Source organism: Carcharodon carcharias, chromosome 23, assembly GCF_017639515.1.
Source record: "Carcharodon carcharias isolate sCarCar2 chromosome 23, sCarCar2.pri, whole genome shotgun sequence".
NCBI lineage: Eukaryota > Metazoa > Chordata > Chondrichthyes > Lamniformes > Lamnidae > Carcharodon > Carcharodon carcharias.
In genome coordinates, this window is record NC_054489.1 from 43,531,767 (window position 1) to 43,552,794 (window position 21,028).

At 44.5% G+C, this 21,028-nt stretch overlaps 1 protein-coding gene across 3 annotated transcripts in view; it reads left to right on the forward strand.

Annotated features, from left to right (window-relative positions):
• mrc2 (mannose receptor, C type 2) overlaps positions 1–21,028 on the forward strand; it is a 263,455-nt gene that overhangs the window by 216,964 nt on the left and 25,463 nt on the right. For all 3 annotated transcript variants that reach the window (XM_041173462.1, XM_041173463.1, XM_041173464.1), the window contains 6 exons: positions 324–424; positions 3,199–3,344; positions 7,220–7,334; positions 9,093–9,256; positions 10,845–10,953; positions 19,949–20,187. In XM_041173462.1, the coding sequence (XP_041029396.1) occupies positions 324–424; positions 3,199–3,344; positions 7,220–7,334; positions 9,093–9,256; positions 10,845–10,953; positions 19,949–20,187 (874 nt within the window). The remainder of the gene's footprint in view (positions 1–323; positions 425–3,198; positions 3,345–7,219; positions 7,335–9,092; positions 9,257–10,844; positions 10,954–19,948; positions 20,188–21,028) is intronic.

Here is a 21,028-nt window from a genome sequence, read left to right on the forward strand (position 1 = left end):
CCAGCTACTCCATGTTGGAGCAAATTCCACATTCTCATTGCCTTATTCTTCTTCATCTTCCTCCCTCTTGCCTCACTTCCCAAACCCCAACTCTTCCTGAAAATACAGACACCTGCTGGGTTCTAATCCCATAGGTGACCAAGGTGAACCTGGATGGTAAGGGGGACCAGGCTTTCTTTCCATGAGGGATTACACCCCTAATCCAAATCTTGTTCTCGTGATACATCCACATACTTCCCAAGTGTCACTAAGGCCTGAAGGATTTTAATTAAGATTGACATTCAGCACAATGGTGCTGTTCCTTATCATGTTCTGTGTTCCAGGTGGTCAGATGGTTCGATCCTGAATTTTGTCTCCTGGGCCTCAGGGAGGCCACGACCCATTTCTAGGGACAGAAAATGTGTCTACATGTCACCCAGTAAAGGTAAGAGCCACAAGGAAATTAACCTCATGAACTAGATATTTCCCAATCCCTTCCAGCTACTTACACATCCCATCTTGGAGGCTTAAACCTGACCTGGACTGTAATAAAAACGATAATAGGTGAGCTGATGACAAAGATTTAAGGTAATAGCCAGAGGAGAGGTGAATTTTTTTTTTTTTTTTAAACGCAGGAGTTATTATGATTTTAATATCTGCAAGGGTGCTGGAATCAGATTCAGTAGTAACATTCTAACAGGAACTGGATAAATATTTTAAGGGGTCTTTCCAGGGCTTTGGGAAGCGTGCAGGGCAATGGGACTTGATGAATAGCTCTTTCAAAGAGCAGCACAATACAATGGGCTGAATTCCCTCCTGTGCAGTACGATTCTATGAGTCTATAGGAGGTGTGGCCACTTGGTTCAACCTTATCAAAAACCATAACAGCTTTTCACTGGAACTCATCACAACCCTGATGACTGAGCTCCATCAGTGGCCTGGTTTATAAATTCGCTACATGGTGGGATGCACAGCTCTGCTTCAATCTCTCAGCCTGGACTGGTTAGGTCGGTCTCAATGGTTAAAATTGGTCTCGGAGATCGGGTTAGAGAGCGAGAATTCAGCCAAAGTTCCTGCTCGTGATGATTATCCTTGGGCTTGGGCTGGAAAGTTTGTCCATTATGGAGTCAGCTAAGAGCTTGATTGTGAAGCAGACCCATTGCAGTTGAACAACCTGATGAGAAGCACTGTCCAGGGTCACACAGGAGCAAAGTAACAGCATAGAGTCTGTGGATCAGGGTTGGTTCCAGAGATTTCAGCATTGTAGTATATAATTTAAAGCTGGTGATTGTGAAGCCATTGCTCTTTAAGGGAATGGGAACCCTTTTGATTAACAGGTGCTATAGTGGAAGGTGTCAATAATTGATTAATTCTCAAACTCTGCAAGTGCATAGAAATCCCTCAGTTCTTCCTGGGTAGACATGAGATCCAGTAGCTGCTCCCTGCTGTTATATCGCCGATCTGAGTGTGGAAACTACCAGTGGCACCTCCTCCCCGAGCTAGCATCAGCTTGGGACCCCACTGCTCCCTTCTCCTGTCCAGCTTGACCCAGACCGGTGGTCAAAGCCCAATGGATGATTAGTTTGAGTAATGATGAACAAGTTAATGCAGAGTTCACTCACACCTAGTCTCTCCATCTCCTGCACTGTGCAGAAGATCATCATGAGTAAGAAAGAAGGAACTTGCATTTATATAGCACATCCCAAAGCACTTTATAGTTAATAAAGCAGTTTAGAGGTGCAATCGCTCATGCAGTGTAGGAAATGCAAAGCCAATTTGTGCAGAGTAAGTTCCCACAAACAATATTGCGATTATGACCAGGTAATCAGCTTAACTGAAGTAATCATTTCACCATCATTTAATGTTACAACACAGAAGAAGGCTATTCAGCCCATCTTGCCTGTGTCAGCTCTTTGATAGATAGGCTATCCAATTAATCCTACTCCCTGCTCTTTCTCCATGGCCCTGCACTTTGTTTTTCCATCAAATATTTATTCAATTTTCTTTTTAAAGTTACTATTGAATCTGCTCCCTCCACCCTTTCAGGCAGCGCGTTCGAGATCACAATAACCCGCTGTCTATAAGACGTTTCCTCATGCCGCCTCTGGTTCCTTTGGCAATCACCTTAAGTTTGTCCTCTGTTTACTGACCCCCTTTGTCACTGCCATTTCTCCTTGTTTAGTCTATCAAAACCAGTCGTGATTTGGACCGCCTCTATTAAGTCTCTTTTTAACCTTCTCTGCTGTAAGGAGGTCAACTCCAGCTTCTCCAGTCTCCCCACAAAATTGAAGTTCCTCAATCCTACCAGGGAGGAAAGAACTCTCAATTCAACTGGACAGCAATGGACACCATAATCTATTAATTTCACCCAGTGGAAATGGATCAATTACAAAGGCATTAGTTGATGTTAATGAGGAGTCAGTTGTTTTTCACAGTGTGTGGTAAATTGGAGATGACAAATAAGTTACCACAAGAGTTACAATCACCGGTTTCATAATTTACTGCCCTTTTAATATCAAACTCCAAGGCAGTGATTGATGTGAGCAGCACTGAGAAACAATGGCCTTACCTTGTAATTTTACAGGAAATTCCCTATTCACCTCAAAGGGACACCCTCTTCCTGAAGGAATATTTGGCATCTTTTTCTTAAGGTTGGGAAGTGTGATAAGAGTTAGATGGTCATATAACAAAGACACAAAATATCCATTGTGCTCGTATCCTGTGAATTTATAAACTCAATAAGATTGTCAAATAATTTCCATTGGCCCTTTAAACCAGTTAAAAACAATACCAGCCTTTTAAAACATTTATGCTTCAACTTTCCTTATTTTAATTTGATTTGTGGTTTGAAACTGAGTAAATAAGATGCTGTCTCTCAGTTTCTCATGTTTCCTCATTCAATCTCGCTCATGGTCTCGCACTCATTCATTTTCTTTCAAATCTCTCATCCTGTCTTACTTTAATTTTCTCCAGCGGGACTAATTAGCTAACTCTTTCAAAGGATCAGCACAGACACAATGGACCAAATGGCCTCCATCTGTGCTGTAAGATTCTGTGATTCTTTCCTCTCTTTCTCACTCATGCGCTCTCACTCTCATTTGTTCTCACTCATTCTCTCCCTCACTTTCCTCTTGCTCTTATCCTTTCTCAGTCCTTTTATTGTTTCTCTCACTTTCATTCCATCTCTCTCACACACACGTGTTTCCATTCTCATTACAGAGGTGTGGGGTGACCAGAGATGCCTGAATGGCCTGCAGTACATATGTAAACGGACAAACAGCTCTGTGGTGAAGCCCCCTTTACCTCCTCCGCCATCTGCACATTCTGGGGGTTGTCCAAGGGGATGGACCCCATTTGTAAACAAGGTATTATTGTCAAATACAGGACCAGTTCTTTTGTTTTTATGACATATTGAATGTACTGACCCCAGGAGCATCGTAAACTCTGTAATAAATCTTCATATCCACTCAGCACTTGGTCTAATCATGTGGTGTTTTGCATCAGTCAGTATGTGTTAGGATACTGTGGTGGATTGTTTTTTCTTTATTCTTTCATGGGATGTGGGCATCGCTGGCAAGGTCAGTGATTGTTGCCCATCCCTAGTTGCTCTTGAACTGAGTGGCTTGCTAGGCCATTTCAGAGGACATTTAAGAGTCAACCACATTGCTGTGGGTCTGGAGTCACATGTAGGCCAGACCAGGTAAGGGCAGCAGATTTCCTTTCCTGAAGAGGCATTAGTGAACTAGATTTTGCAACAATGGTTTAATGGTCATTATTACTGAGACTAGCTTTGTATTGCAGATTTTGTTAATATGAATTTTGAACTAGCTGCCATGGTGAGATTTGAACCCATGTGCCCAGGGTAACAGCCTGGTCCTCTCCATTACAAGCCCAGTAACGTTATCACTCCACCAGTATCTCCCCGAAAGGATGATTAAGGCCTTATGTTCTGATGGGGAGAAACGGTTCTCTGTTAGTGTCAGGGTGGAACGCCCTACCTACAGATTCAAGTTCATCTGCATTTTAAAATAAGGCATTAACAAAGCGAAATACTGCAAATGCTGGAAACCTGAAATAAAAACAAAATGCTGCAAGTCCTCAGCATTTCTGGCAGTACCTGTGGAGAGAGAAAGAGGGTTAATGTTTCAGGTGAATGACCTGCTGAGTGTTTCCACCATTTTCTGTTTTATTATTGGTTTAAGTAAGGTAGCGAGTGAGGCAACCCATTCTCCTCCTGCTGACTCCCCAGTGCAAGATTATTCAACTCCAATTGTTTCAGATCCAGCAGTGCTTAATTTCCCACAGCTCATGTTTATATTTGCCACTCTGTAACCGACTGGTATTGCATTGTGTCTGTAACAAAAGGCGTTCTTACCTGCCCAGGTCATTATCCTGTGTCAGAATCCTCTTCCGGGAGGGTGGGTCATCACCTTTAGCCTGACTGCTACCTCCAGCTGCCAAATGTGCTGGGATATATCCCTGGAGGTTCTGTCACATAACCTCCCATTTCCCAGGGCCCCTCCCCTGGCACTCTAACTATTGGTCATCTTCCATCCCCACCCCCCTGATGTCCTGCCTTCCTATTAGAAAGCAAACATATTCTCCAGTACCTGATTGGATGAATCTTGACTGCCACAAAACAGCTTTTTTACCCATCTCCAATTGTTTTAGAAAACTGTTCAGAGAACGTGTTTTAAAAACATTTTCTTTAATGCCCGCTGTGAATTTTTCTCCTAGTTTGTTTGCAGCAGTGTCTGAAGATTAATCTTTACTGACAGCAGTGACCTAGAAACACTAAGCCATCCTCACAGTTCAGTGGGTGGATCTGAGGGAAGGGGTTTCAACATGGGAGAGGGATTGAAAGGACAGTGTTTGGAAATGGTAATGCTGAATGATGTTGACTGACCTACTGAGCATTTTCTCTTTTATATTAGTTTCAGTGTACATTTTGATTTTTAGTGTTATGATCCCAGCTGATGTTAATACTGGACAAGTCAGATCCCAGAGTGAAACCTGGCTTGATAGATCCTAACTTTTGTTTAGAAACTGAGGTAAGTTACTGAACAAATTCACAGGAGTCTGCTGATGAACTTTTAATACAAAGAATAAAATATTTATTGAAACAAGAAAGGTGAACAGTATCACACAAGACAAAAAGGTTGTAAAAATCTGAATACAAACACAAGAAGACGTTTCAAATTCCTACAATTCATTTACCCCAGAAATATCTTTACAAACACAGAAACCACGGAAGAGTTACCACTAGCTTGACACAAAGGTTTCTCTCTTGGGACAGGCCCAGTTGTAGTCAGTTTCCTTCCAATGAATTACTGAACATTCACTTGATGTTTCTCACCCAACTCGTATCTCTCCCCAAGACAACCATAAACCGCATTCTAAACTCGCTGTTTCTTAAACTTCAGAGTAAACAAATGTGTTCCTCAGTCTTCCAGTAGCACTTCTGCTAAACTGATCACTTTACTGAGTCCTATAACTGATTTTTCAGTTAGCTACTGTCCCAATTTACTTGCAGTTTTTCTTCTCTGAGCGCTCAAAACCCCTGTCTTCTCAGTCTGACACACACCGAACAATAAATGGCAGATGCAACCAAAGCAGATTCCATGGATTTCTCAACAGCCCACCCAGATGTTTGTGAACCAACCAAACTCACTGAAACTTCATCTTTCTCATGAGGGTCCTATTTGGGCAGTTTCAACAATGGCCTCGCAGGGTTTCAGTCCCGCCCTCTGAGATTCCTTTCCCCTGGATTTCCAAGTGCACTCAAGCTTCGCCTTCTAAGCACAATTTCAGATCTTCAGCCATGCTAAGCAGAACTCCACTGCTTCAAAAGAGGCACCTTTGCCCTGCAGCATGGAGTCAACAACCTTTGACTGCCTTCTTGGATCTTCAGGGCTTCTCTCAAGCCCACTTCACTTCAGGTCTGCCCACTGCAGTTCTTTCTTTAATTGGGAGCCCAGTTCTCTGCTCCTTTCTTTAGTTTAACTTAATGGGATCTATTTCTGATCCCTGTCTTTGTCCCATACCTGGGACTTCCTCCTGGGACCTCTCCCTGTCCCCCCCTCCCTGGTTTAGGACCTTCTCTCTGTCCCCTTCCCATGTCCTGCTCCCTGGGACTCCTACTTGGTAATGCCATCCAACCTGCATTTTACTCCATTTGCCCTTCCTTGCTTCTGCACAGGCACACAGGACCCGCTTCCTGGCCTGAAGAAGGTAAAATAAACAAACTGCGCATGTGCGGCCATTTTCTGGCCAGCGCATGCACAAAAGAACTGAGGCTCATCGGAAACTGGAGTTCCTGACTTCGGATTAGGATAAATATTTGCGTTTCATCACATTAGCAGGAGACAGGCAAATTGCTCTGTGTAGCCCTTCCCCATCACGTATCTGCTCTGGGATACCTGTAAACACCAGACCCTGCACCAGAGGTCTCCTGGATTGGCCTGGCTGAACCAGGTTTGACCCTTCATTCTTTGCTGAATTGATTGATTTTAATCAGAGTGCTGGTAAGAGGACCAGCTGAGTTCAATGCCCCGGATTATTGGGAGGCTCACTGCTCCTGATCAATGTCCGACTGCTCGTGCTGAGTTGTTGATGTGCCCTGTCTAATGGAATAGCTTCCTAAGGGGCACTTCCAAGGCTAATAGTTGGACAGTGATCACTTGGACAGTCACCCATTGCCAGTAGCCTAGTAACAAATGATGCCTTTAGAGAAGAGAAAGATGCCGGCAGTAAAGAGATAAAATAAGATGCAAACTGTGTTTGCCATCTATGTCTCTCTTCCCTTACCCTTACCTTTGCTACATTTCCCCCTTGTGCTCTCCCCTTAGTCTCTGCACTGCCCCCCTCTCACTTACACCAGGCTCCCAATTCTCAGCTTTTCCTTCTAGTTCCCTCTCTCTCTCTCCTCCCTCATTCTCTGCACCCTCCACCATTCTCCCTCATCTGCCCTGGAAACCCACCTGCTGTATAGGACTAACCACCCTGTCGACTGGTATAATGAAGGATGATTACAGGTCTGGAAGGAGTGTTTGCATTGTGCCCTGTCAGACAGTTAATTGGCTTGTGAATCACTCCACTGCGTCACGCTGGTCTCAGAAGGAAGAGCACAAGGTTAGGAATCAGCACACGTCCTTTATTCTTGCTTTCTAACTCTCCCCTCTCATTCTCTGCACCTCTCTCATTCAGTCTCTCCTAACTCCTCTCTTTCTTTGCCCTGCAGTGTTTCCAGGTACATGGATATTCTAAAGTGGATCGTGTTAACTGGATTGAAGGAAAGGCTGCTTGTGAGAGAGCAGGAGGGCTGCTAGCAACAATCTCTAATCTCAATGAGCAAGGTATCAATTGCTGATGGTCTTTGTCCATTCATATTTCAGCACCAAGACTCCAATTCATCATTTGCTTCTGTCTTGAGTTTAATTTTGCCGACCTTAATAGGTTTTCTCAATTAATTGCCTCTGATTTTGGTCAGTTGTCCCCATTCCGCCCATTCACTGCACCCTACCTCTGAGATAGGTCAGTGAGGAGCTTCAGCATTAGAGACTGTATTTGGAATAAGAGAGGTATGAACACACTCAAACATGTACACAAAGACATACACACATGGACACAAACATGTTAACATGTGCACACAAGCTGTGCTCATGAGCAAGTGTTTAACATGCAAACATGCACATGGACACATGATGTCACAAACACAGCACACATTCACATAAACACTTGTGTTAATATGCACACGATACAGGCATACAAGCACACAAATTCAGACCACACAAATACAGACCGCACGGATACAGACCGCACAGATACAGACCGCACGGATACAGACCACACAAATACAGACCGCACAGATACAGACCGCACAGATACAGACCACACAATACAGACCGCACGGATACAGACCGCACAAATACAGACCGCACAAATCTGTGAACATGCACACGTAGGTGTATGTGGTTACACATGGATAAATAGAAATACACGCGTATAGACAGGGATGTGTACATGTGTACACAACCCATGAATTTGCACACACACACACAATGGCACACAGAACCAAGAACATACACACCAATGATTTGTGGCACCAGCTAATATGCCGTAGTGACCCCTGAAACCTGCTTTAAAGCTGTTAGTAAAGACTATAAAGACTGTAAGTAGGTGCTGGATTGCTCACATCGGAGAGGGATTACAGCCGGGTGACTAGGGCTGCCAACTGTGATTAAATGTATTCCTGGAGGCCTCGCCACATGATCTGCCCCCATACTCCAGCTACTCATAGGGCAACACATCCTTGTGATGTACTGCCTTCCTACCACCAATTGGAAATCAAAAAGACTCATTACCCAATTGGATGATGTTTGACTATCAGCCAAACAACCTTTTTTTATTTCCCATTTTCATTATTTTTATATCTGATAGAGAGAAATATTGAAAGAAAATGACAAAAAAAAAATCTTTTTTAATGTCCTGATGATTTTTCTCAAGGATTGCACACTGTCCAGGAGACTGATCTTCAATTTCTGGAGGCTCCAGACCAATTCTGGAGGGTTGGCAACCTACGTGTGGCCAGTGTTTGAATCGCAGAGTTACTCAGGCACCCAGCCCCCATGACTGAGCTGCCCAATTAGAACAGGGAGTGAGAGTGGGAGGTGGAGTCCCTCTCCACAATCTCACAGAGTAACCAGTAGGTTCTCTTCAGACCGCAGAAACCACCTGGGGAACTGTTCACTGCTCTGTGATCAAGGAAAGCATTGTGCTTAGGAGGTCAGGATCGGCCAAGGTAATCTCAATGATTATTTCATGAAAGTGAGTGGAACTGTGCAAAGTGTAAATCAGATTTCACTACATCTGATTCCCAGGCTGCCAACTGATTGCTGTAATTGGGGGTAATTTTGACTTCAACAGAAATAAAATTTAAGAGAGGCGATAAACAGATTGCTGATTTGCTGTTGTCCATTATACACTCAAAGTCAAAATTACCCTCATTTCATCAGTAGTACTGGGGAGCTCCTTCACTGTGTCCACCTCTGGGATTCAGCACTGTTACCAGCCGCTTATTGCACCACCTGATCTATATGTGTTTTCCACATCAGCTTTTATCACAGCCATTCTTCCAAACATCACCTTCGACCTCTGGATCGGGTTGCATGACACAGACAAGGACTTCCAGTGGCTGCAAAAGGAACCACTGAAATATGTCAACTGGGCTCCGGGGGAACCTTCAGGCCAGCACACTTCATCTGCAGACAGTGAAGTGGTGAGTTGCCCCTCTTGGCCTGGTGCTGTTTGGACGATGAGCGAATGATGTCGTCAGGTGACTGGATACCAGGGATTCCCACATTCACCCACCCCTGCAGGTCTTGAAAGCATTCCCCCACCCCCAACCCCACTCAACCCCCTCCTTCCCTGAGCTCCTTTTGCAAATGCTGTTCCTAATTCACTCAATTAAATGGAAGAATTTGTCTTCCTGATGAACCTGCATGGGCACTGCTGAGAGGTCCCCAAGTTGCCCCTCGCTGCTCTTGAGACTGGCCCTCTTCCCACTTTGGAAATACCGTGGTGCTGTGCCTGCATGTGTGAGGGCATGACCCAGTGGGCAGGCAGAACTGCTATGAGATGTTGAAAGGTACTGAATGGTCAAAGCAGAGGTAGACAAATGTAGAGGGGGATAGTAAGGACAAAGGACTCAGTTTAAAGGAAACAAGCTTGAATTCAAATTGAAAAGTTATCAAGGAGGAAATGGAAGATTATGTTGCTATTAAAGAGGAGAACTTGCATTTATATAGTTCCTTTCACAACCTCAAGACATCCCAAAGCATCTCACAGCTAATTAAATACCTTAATGAGTGATGGTCCCGGTTGTAATGTAGGTAATGCGATAACCAATTTGCACACAGCCAGGTCTCAGAATCAGATTGGCCGAAGGATTGATTTGTCTGGAGAATCTCTGCTGTTCCTCAAAATAATATTGTGAGATTTTTCACATCCACGTGAGAGGGTAGATGGGGCTTGTCTTAATGTCTCATCCGAGAGACAACACCTCTAACAGAGCAGCTCTCTCCTCCACTGCTGCACTAAAGTATCAGCCTGGATTATGTACTCAAGTCCCTGGAGTGGGACTTGAACCCACAACCTTTGGCTTGAAGGCAAGAGCACTACCTCCTGAGCCATGGCTGATGCAGATAAATTTATTATTGTTTTCAACACATGCTTGTTGCATTCCATCTTCTTCTGGCAGTCACTCGAAGGGAGGAGGATGCTTGCCACAGAGCCCTAGAATGGAGAGAGGGAGAGAAAGACAGGGGGAGAAATGAGAGAGAGAGGCTGTAGTCAGTGCGAGGTAAAAGAGGTAGAAAAGGAAATGTAAAAGGCTAAGGGAGAAACAGCATTATCGGGGGGAAGAAATCCATATTTAAAATCCACATTCCACATCGACACTCGGTTATTAGTTAGTCAGTTGGCCAGTCTGTGGTCGATGAGGGCTTGCGGGTCTTCATGAGCTTCCTTCTCACTTTCACGTCTTCGTCCTTTGTCATCATCATCCTACTTCAAAGCCAGTTACGCCCTGGTAAAGTAGGGCTCTCCAGCGGGTGGTCAGTGCACTCTCCTCCCAGCTGTTGAGGTCAAAGCCACTCTTCGTCAGGTAGGCTTTCAGGGTATCCATTATTGACCCATCAGTGCCCTTGAGGTCTGGCCAAGGTCAGTTATACTTGTGCAGCCAGTAATTGGCCAGTCACTGCTGACTGAGCTGCTATCTGGTGACTGGGTCTCCTGCCTAGAGAGATGATGGCTCTGTATCTGACTGAGTTTAACACGAGGACTAAGCTGCTGTATTGTCTTTTCAGGTAAACTGTGCAGTGATCTGGCATGCCTTACACCCACAGTTCACTGGACGCTGGGATGACAGGAGCTGCACGGGTGATAGAAATGGTTACATCTGTCAGAGAAACAAAGGTATGGTCCTGTTAAACTCTAGCAGAGAAACCCAAGAATAGGACATCCATCGAACATGATCCACTGTTTTGCTTTTACAGTCCTTTCTAATTAATCCCAATTCATGTCCCCTCTCCATTCCCCTCAACACCCTTACTCCTCAAGTGGGTATCTCTCTCTGATATTAGCAGATCACTTGATTCCGTACCTCTGCCCTGGAGAGATGGGATGTTACATCATTTTGGGCCGACAGTTGTTGTGTCAGGATTTTTACATAGAAATTCCACCCATCCAACCTTAAAAGTTGGCATTGCCCCCAGCTCAGCCACTAACCCTTGGAAATGAATTCCATAGCCTTGCATGTCTGTGTGAAGAATTTTCATATTTTTTAGAAAAGTATACTTTATTCATAAAATTTGCAATGGTTTGTTACATAACAGTTCAGGATTGACTTTACCATATACTGTGGTACAATACAGATTAGTTTCTTTCAGTGTTGTTCATGAGGTGCCTCACTACACTTATCATTACTGATTATATTTAAAATGCACATTTACATCCGATGTCAAACATTCTCTGGTGCATACAGCCTGAGTAGTTTTCCACAGGTTCCAGCCCCTCAGTTTATTATGGTGGGAAGGCCTTAGATCATAAGAAATAGAAGCAGGAATAGGCCATTCGGCCCTTCGAACTTGCTCTGCCATCCAATAAGATCATGTCTGATTTGATTGTGGCCTTAAATCCACTTTCCTGTCTGGCCCCCATAATCCTTGACTCCTTGTCTATCAAATATCAGGTCCAACTCAGCCTTGAATATATTTCAGTGACCCAGCCTCCACTACTCAATGGGGCAGAGAATTCTAAAGATCAGCGACCCTCTGAGAGAAGAAATTCCTCCTCATCTCCATCTTAAATGGGAGACCCCTTATTTGTAAAATGTGCCTCCTAGTCCTAGACTCCCTAAAAGAAGAAACATCCTACATACAAACATATGTACATATGAGCCTACATACATACGAACATACGAATTAGGAGCAAGAGTAGGCCACTCAGCCCCTCGAGCCTGCTCCGCCATTCAATAAGATCATGGCTGATCTGAACGTAACCTCAACCCCACATTCCTGCCTACCCCCAATAACCTTTCACCTCCTTGTTAATCACGAATCCATCTAGCTCTGTCTTAAAAATATTCAAAGACTCTGCTTCCACCACCTTTTGAGGAAGAGAGTTCCAAAGACTCACGATCCTCAGAGAGAATAAATTTCTTCTCATCTCCGTCTTAAATGAGCGACCCCTTATTTTTAAACAGTGACCCCTAGTTCTAGATTCTCCCACAAGAGGAAACATCCTCTCCACATCCACCCTGTCAAGACCCCTCAGGATCTTAAAGGTTTCAGCCAAGTGGCGTCTTACTCTTCGAAACTCCAGTGGATACAAGCCTCACCTGTCCAGCCTTTCCTCTTAAGACAACCCGCTCATTCCTGGTATTAGTCTGGAAAACTTTCTCTAAACTGCTTCTAATGCATTTACATCTTTCATTAAATAAGGACACCAGTACTGCACACAATACTCTAGATGTGGTCTCTCACCAGTGCCCTGTACAACTGAAGCATAACCTCCCTACTTTTGTATTCAATTCCCCTCACAATAAATGATAACATTCTATTAACTTTCCTAATTACCTGCTGTACCTGCATACTAACCTTTTGTGATTCATGCACTAAGACACACAGATCCCTCTGAATCTCAGAGCTCTGCAATCTCTCACCATTTAGATAATAAGCTTTTTTATTTTTCCTTCCAAAATGGACAATTTCCCATTTTCCCACATTGTACTCCATTTACCAGATCTTTGCCCACTCACTTAACCTATGTCTTTTTGTGTCCCTTATGTCTTCTTCACAATTTACTTTCCCACTTATTTTTGTGTTGTCAGCAAAATTTCACAACCATTTCTTTAGTCTCTTCGTCCACGTCATTTATACAAATTGCAAAAAGTTAGGCCCCAGCATTGATCCCTGTAGCACACCACTTGTCACATCCTGCCAACCAGAAAAAGATCCAGTTATGCCAACTCTCTGCTTCCTGTTAGCCAGCCAATCTTCTATCCATGCCAATATGTTACCCTCTACACCATGAGCTTTTATTTTCTGCAATAAGATTTGATGAGACACCTTATCAAATGCCTCCTGGAAACCTAAGTACAGTACATCCACCGGTTCCCCTTTATCCACAGTTCTTGTGATTCCTTCAAAGAACTCCAATAAATTATTTAAACATGATTTCGCTTTCAAAACACCATGTTGATTCTGCCTGATTGCCTTGAATTTTTCTAAGTGCCCTGCTATAACATCTTTAACAATAGCTTCTAACATTTTCCCTATGACAGATGTTAAACCACTGGCCTGTAATTTCCTGCTTTCTGTCTCCCTCCCTCTTTGAATAAAGAGTTACATTTGCTATTTTCTAATCTATTGGAACCTTCCCTGAATCTTGAGAATTTTGGAAAATTAAAACCAGTGCATCAAACATCACACCGGCCACTTCTTTCAAGACCTGAGGGTGAAGTCTATCCGGACCTGAGGATTTGTCAGCCTACAGGCCCAACAACTTGCTCAATACCACTTCCCTGGTGACTGTAATTTTCCTGAGTTCCACGTTCCCTTCCATTTCCTGATTTATAGTTGTTTCCAGGATGTTACTTGTATTGAAGCAAAACATCTGTTTAATTCATCCGCCATCTTCCTACTTTCCATTATCAATTCCCTAGATGCACTTTCTATAGGACCAATGCTCACTTTGTTAACTCTTTTCTTATTTAAATATCTATAGAAACTCTTACTATTCATTTTTATCTTACTAGCCAGCTTTCTCTTGTAGTCTAATTTTTCCCTCCTTATTAATCTCTTTGTCATTCTTTGCTGTTCTTTATATTCTTTCCAATCTTTTGACCTGCCACCCATCTTTGCGCAATTACATGCTTTTGCTTTAAGTTTGATGCTGTCTTTAACTGTTTTAGTTAACCACGGGTGGTGGGCCCTCCCCATGTAATTTTTCTTTCCACCTTTCTCTATATCCTCCCTATATCCACCCTGTCAGGTCCTCTCAGAATCAGTAGGTTTCAGTAAGTTTACCTCTATTTCTTCTAAAAGCCAATGAGTAAAGGTCCAATCTGCTCAACCTTTCCTCATAAAACAAACCTCTAATCCCAGCAACCAGCCTAGTGAACCATCTCTGAACTGCTTCCAAGTGTATCCTTCCTTAAGTACGATGACCAAAACTGTACTCAGTATTCCAGATGTAGTCCCACTAAGGCCCTATATAGCTGCAGCAAAAAATTGGAGTACGAGAGAAGGCTAGATAAGTGCAAATCTGGGATGATTCCACCCAGAAAGTCTGCAAAGAGACAAGTGAGTGGGCAAAAATTTGGCATATGAAGTGTAATGTGCTGAAACATGAGGTATTCCACTTTGGCAGGAAGAGTAGAAAAGCAAAATATTATTTAAATAGAGAGCGACCACAGAAGGCTGCAGTGCAGAGGGATCTTTGTTTTCTTGTACATGAATCACAAAAAGTTAGCATGCAAAAACTGCTAGTGGTTGGGAAGGCAAATGGAATCTTGGTGTTTATCACAAGGGGAATGGAATATAAAAGCAGGTAGTGGGCGGCTGGCAAGAATGACATTTTTCTCACTGGCCACAATGGCGGCTTCGCATGTCTTATCGTCCCAATCCTGCCGTGTTAATTATGCATTCCTGGGAAACACGGCGTTTCAATGGCGAGCGGGCTCCACTTCACCCACCAAACCGTCACCTCGCCGCTTCATCATGCTGGGCGCCAAATTTATAAAGTGCAGCCACGCGTACACCTCTCTGGACTTCCAGCCGATGGCTGCTGTAAATAAGACACGGCCCCGAAAGGCAAGAAGGCTGCAGCCCCCAGGGTTTAGTTAACGCGTCTCTCGAGGAATCGGCGCGCGCCATCAACTGGCTGAGCGGACAGTCGCAAACTGGTTTCACGACATGGTGAAACCGATTTTTGGCCTTCTCGCCATATTGTCTGCTCAGGGCACCGAACACGCCCGACGCCAGTGGGCATGGAAAATTCTGCCCTCGGTGTCATCTTCACAACTTACTTCCCTACCCCTTTCTGTTATCAGAAAATTTAGCTCCCGCACCTGCGGTCCCTTTATCCAAGTCATGAATATAGATTGTAAATAGTTGATGCCCCAGTACTCCACTGGTTAGAGTTTGCCAACTTGAAAATAACCCTTTATTCTGACTGTCTGCTTCCTGTTAGGTAACCAACCGTCTATCCATGCTAATATGCTGCCCACAACACCATGAGCTGTATCTTGTGCAGTAACCTTTTATGTGGCACCTTATCAAATGCCTTTTGGAAATTCAAATGCCACAACATCCACTGGTTCTCCTTTACCCACCCTGCTTGTTACATCCTCAAAGAACTCTAATAAATTAGTCAAACCGATTTCTCTTTCCTGAAACCATGTTAACTTTGCCTGATTTGTTTTATGATTTAGACAATGCCCTTTCCCCCTTGAGCCTTTGCGACAGCCGCCTGAGTCCCTCAGCACATAGCCCTGGACCTTAGAATGCAACAGTCTGCAACACCAGCAAATTTCAGGCAGGCCAAAGAGCGTTTTTCACCAAGTTGATGGTCCCCCAGCAGCAGTTGATGTTTATCTCAGAGTGCATCCCTGGCAACAGCCCATAGAGCACCGTAGAGAATCCTGAAGTTTAGTTAGGTGATTGCTAACAAGTAGAAGACAGATCACCGCTGTGGTCAGAACCTACTCCCAAAGGTCCTCAAACAGTGAGAAACGTACTTACAGACCATACAGAGTAATCATTCCAATTCCACACTCGACTAGTTCACGCAGATACATATCAACAGAGAGCCTGAGGTTAGGTGTAGCCATTGGCCCAGTAATTTCAGAGTAATATTCATGTGCGTGTCTATGTTTTTATACAGCCTTTTGGCACAATACTTCCCCACCATGTCTTTTCCTCCTAAAATGTGTTCTGCCCGAGCCGGCTCATTGAAACTGTTGTCCAATTTATTTTCTTGCCCCCGGTTTCTCCTCTCAACCCTGCAAATTAGTTCTTTTCAGCCGCACATCCAGAAGTTCCTATGGAATCTGGTTCCACCACCTTTTCAAGGTAGTGTGCTCCAGATCATAACGCTCCATCTGAAATAACTTCCCCTCATTCTTTTGCTAATTATTTGAAATCGATGTCCACTGCTCACCCACTCACTTTCCAGAGGAAATAGTTTCTCTCTCTTGCTCGATCAAAACCCCTCATCATTTTGAACGCTCCTATTGGGTATCTTCTCTGCTCTAAGGAAAACAACCCCTGTTTATACAATCTCTCCACATAGTCCATCATCCCAGGAATCATTCTGGTAAATCTCCTCTCCAGAGCCTTGACAGCCTTCCAAAAATGTGGTGCCCAGCACTGACTCAATACTCCAGTTGAAGTTTAACCAGTGATTTATGAAGATTTACAAAAGCCTCCTTGATCTAGCACACTATCCCGCTATTCATAAAGCCAAGGATCTGTTACCCAAGGGAGAAGTGCATTAAGGAGGCACCTACTGGATACAAGTGGCATTGCAAGAAAGAACACTTTCAATGAACTCTGAAAGCAGACAGGGTCAATCTGCCTGTGCCAGAATGAGTAAATTGGAGCAGCACAGAAACCAGTGTGGTGTAACCTATGTGGCAGACAGACTGAGTCTGGAAAAGGATGCACCTGAGATGGAGAAAATTAAGCCAGGCATTTGAGCTGTTCATAATACCAAATAGGAGCATCCAAACAAATAGAACAGAACAAGCAAAGTTGGTCACGATTTTTATATGAAAAGCTGCCACTGACATCAGCCTTTCCCCACTGATGATCAGCATTTCTTGCATTGCCACTAGGTGTCAGCGTTAGCTGACAAACGTCATCCTGGCTACTGCTGTCACATTAAAGAATGAGTCAGGGAGAACATCTTGAGATTTAGGCATCCCACTTATAATCTAATTTATTTTTAGGATGTGGGTGTCGCTCATGTTTATTGCCCATCCCTAATTGTCCTTGAGAAGGTGGTGATGAGCTGCCTTCTTCAACCTCTGCAGCCCATGCGGTGTAGGTACACCCACAGTGCTGTTAGGAAAGGAGTTCCAGCATTTTGACCCAGCGACAGTGAAGGAACGATGATATATTTCCAAGTCAGGATGGAGTGTGGCTGGGAGGTGATGACATTGCTGCTCTTGTACTTCTGATGGAGGTGACAGCAGAAAGAGTTCACTGTTTTGTGAAATGTGGTAGCTCATGCAGCCCTCTTGTGAAGCAACTGGAATTAGGATCTGTGTCAGGGTAGATGCAAGTCTCTGTAGGGTTGAAGTGACCCTGTCCACCAGCACGATGACTAAAATGTCCACCACCGGCAACACAAAACATTTTCACAGCTGGGCCTTATTTGGATTCCAGCTGCAAGGTGCTCATCAATCGGAGAGGGTGGGGGATCCAGCAGCTCTAATACAGAGTGAGCCAGACAGGGTAAGGAAATGGTGGTGGGGGAGGAATGGAGAGGGGTGCTGGTGTGACAATTCCTGGATACAACCATGGAGGGTCATGAATTGGGTAAAGGGTCCATTTATGTGGGGCCGGGAGGAGTTATTGAGCCGCTGTCCATTAATACTTCATACGAACGTAGGAATTAAGAGCAGGAGTAGGCCACTCAGCCCCTCGAGCTTGCTCTGTTATTCAATAAGATCATTCTATTCTACTAGCTTTGCTAATTACTTGTTGCACCTGCATACTAACCTTTTGTAATTCATGGACACCCAGATCCCTCTGCATCTCAGAACCCTGCAGCCTCTCACCATTTAGCTAATATGTTTCTTTTTTATTTGTCCTGTCAAAATAGGCAACCTCACATCTTCCCACATTATGCTCCATTTGCCAGATCCTTTGCCTACTTACTTAATCTATCTACATCCATTTGTAGCATGTCCTTCTCACAACTTACTTTCCTACCTATCTTTGTATTATCAGCAAATTTAGCAACCCTACCATCAGTCCCTTCATCCAAGTCATTTTTATAAATTGTAAAGAGTTGAGGCCCCAGCCCTGATCCCTGTGTCACACCACTTGTTACATCATGCCAACCAGAAAATGACCCATTTATGTCTACTCACTGTTTCCTGTTAGCTAGCCAATCTTCTATCCATGTCAATATGTTACCCCCTACACAATGAGCTTTTATTTTCTGCAATAACATTTGATGAGGCACCTTATCAAATGCCTTCTGAAAATCTCAGTACAGTACATCCACCAGTTCCCCTTTATCCACAGTATGTGTGACTTCTTCAAAGAATTCTAATAAATTGATTAAACACGATTTCCCTTTCACAAAACCATGTTGACTCTGCTGATTAACTTGAATTTATCTAAGTGCCCTGTTATAACGTCTTTAATAATATCTTCTAACATTTTCTCTTTGACAGATGTTAAACCAACTGGCCTGTAGTTTCCTGCTTTCTATCTCCCTCCTTTTTTGAATAAAAGAGTTACATTCACTATTTTCCAATCTAATGGAACCTTCTCTGAATCTAGTGAATTTTGGAAAATTAAAACCAACACATCAACTTTCACTAGTGTCAGGAAGATATAATAATTTTCATAATGTTATTGGTAGAGCCATAGAGGGATCTGTCTCTATGAGCCTGTGTGTGTGGTTGGTGGGGGGTGGGGGGGGCGGTGGGTGGGGGACTTAATTAAATTAAAGGCAGCTGGTCTGAAGGTTTTGATGTATCAGAAGCTAAGCCAGTTTTGAAATGTTAAGTAGGCAGACATGGGTGAAGTTTAGAATGTGAGTTGTGAAGGGAACATTTGCATTTTTAAATAAACCAGACCAGCCTGAATTCAAAAGAGGGGGTGAAATGTTTCACCTAGCCAGGAGAAGTTAAAAAAGTGTGTTTATTTTTCCTAAATATTACTGGTAAAGTTGGTACTATATAGATTTTTATTATTAGAGAGGTAAAGCCCAAAGACACAGTGGGCAGAATATTACGCTCGGTGTGTGGGCCCGCGCTCGACATGTCCGAGCGTAAAATGACGCACGATGATGTCAGGCATGCGTCCCAACGTCATTGCGCCAACTTCCTCCCCCCGCCCACATAAGCACAATTCATTTGAGAGTTCACCTGCTTTGTTCACCGCTCCCTAACTGCCCTTGAGAAAGCAGATGGGGAGCCTCTGCGCTCCCTGTTGTTCTTCCTACAATATGATTGGTGGAATGTTGGATTTGTCAGCAGCTTATGTAACGACCAGCACGACTCATTTCCATACGTCAGATACGAGACCCCAGGGTTTCAATTTTACTGGGAAACAAACTTATTGAATTTACAGGATGTGATCCCATAACACTGGCCAAATTCCTAAAAACTTGGGTCAATAAAAATAAGAAGTTATTTTTAAAAAATAGCTCTGAATGTTCTTTCACCAGGGCTCATTTTGAGTTTGAGGCTGTTCTGGGAAGTTGTTAATCAACTTTTGTTAGTTTATGTATTCATTCATCGGATGTGGGTGTAACTGGCAGAGCCAGCATTTATTGCTTGACCTAGCTGCCCTTGGACTGAGCGGCTGAGAATGGCAGGTTTCCATCCTTACAAGACGTTGATGAGCTAGTTTGGTTTTTGTGACAGTCCGACAGCTCCATGCTCTTTGATTCAAGATTTTCTTTTTTAAACTGAATTCAAATTCACAAAACGCATGGTCAGAGTTGAGCTCATGTTCTCTGCATTATTAGTCTATTAACATAACCACTACACTGCTGTATCTGTTCTGATGTGTGATTCCGCAGTCTGTGGCATACAACTCTGGTGCTGGTTAAACACTGGACACTACTTACAACAGTAAGGGGACTGTGCGACTTTGTCTCTTTCTAGAGGCAGAAGTCCCTTTGTACATTCCCTTTGACCCTAATTCTCTTCATTCCTATTCAGATCCATCTCTACCATCAACACCTGCCCTGTTCCCCCCTTCCTTGACGTCCAAGCTGAGCTACATGAACAGCACCTACCGAGTTATCCAGAAACCTCTGTCTTGGCTGGAAGCCGCCTGGCTCTGTGAGAGCCGCAATGAGACCCTGGTCACTGTGGTGGACCCCTACCATCAGGCCTTCCTCACGCAGGTTGTGAACAGCGTCCAACTCCCCCTCTGGATTGGACTGTCGAATGAAGAGGTAATACCTGTCACCAAGACGCCTTTATCAGTATTTACTCTGTAACCCAACGGTGTGAAATCGTTTACTTTTCATAAGTACCATGAAGAATGATAACTGTATAGTGATGTGAGGTGCACTGTCCTAAGATGATGTTAAAGTGACACAGTTGTGATCATGTTGATCAATTGTGATCCCAATCACCAGTGACAGGGAAACACATTGAGGTCACAAAACAGAACCAGACCATTCGACCCAATCAGTGTCAGCATTTACCCTCCCTCAGGGTTTCCATATCCTTCAATCCCCTTCCCCATCACGGACATGAAGGAGAGGGAGTGTAAAAGGCGGGGGGGGGGGAGAGGCGGGCAGGGCCAGGGTGACGGGTGGGGGGGGGGGAGGGTGATGGGGTGGGGGGAGGGTGACGGGTGGGGGAGAGTGACGGGTGTGGGTGAGGGAGAGTGATGGGGTGGGGGAGGGAGAGTGATGGGGTGGGGGAGGGAGGATGATGGGTGGGGGAGGGTGATGGGTGGGGGGAGGGTGATGGGTGGGGGGGGAGGGAGACGGGGTGGGTGAGGGAGGGTGATGGGTGGGGGGAGGGTGATGGGTGGGGGAGGGAGGGTGATGGGTGGGGGGAGGGTGATGGGTGGGTGAGGGAGGGTGATGGGTGGGGGGGGAGGGAGATGGGGTGGGGGGGGAGGTGATGGGTGGGGGAGGGAGGGTGATGGGTGGGGGAGGGAGGGTGATGGGTGGGGGGAGGGTGATGGGTGGGTGAGGGAGGGTGATGGGTGGGGGGAGGGTGATGGGTGGGGGGAGGGTGATGGGTGGGGGGAGGGTGATGGGTGGGGGAGGGAGGGTGATG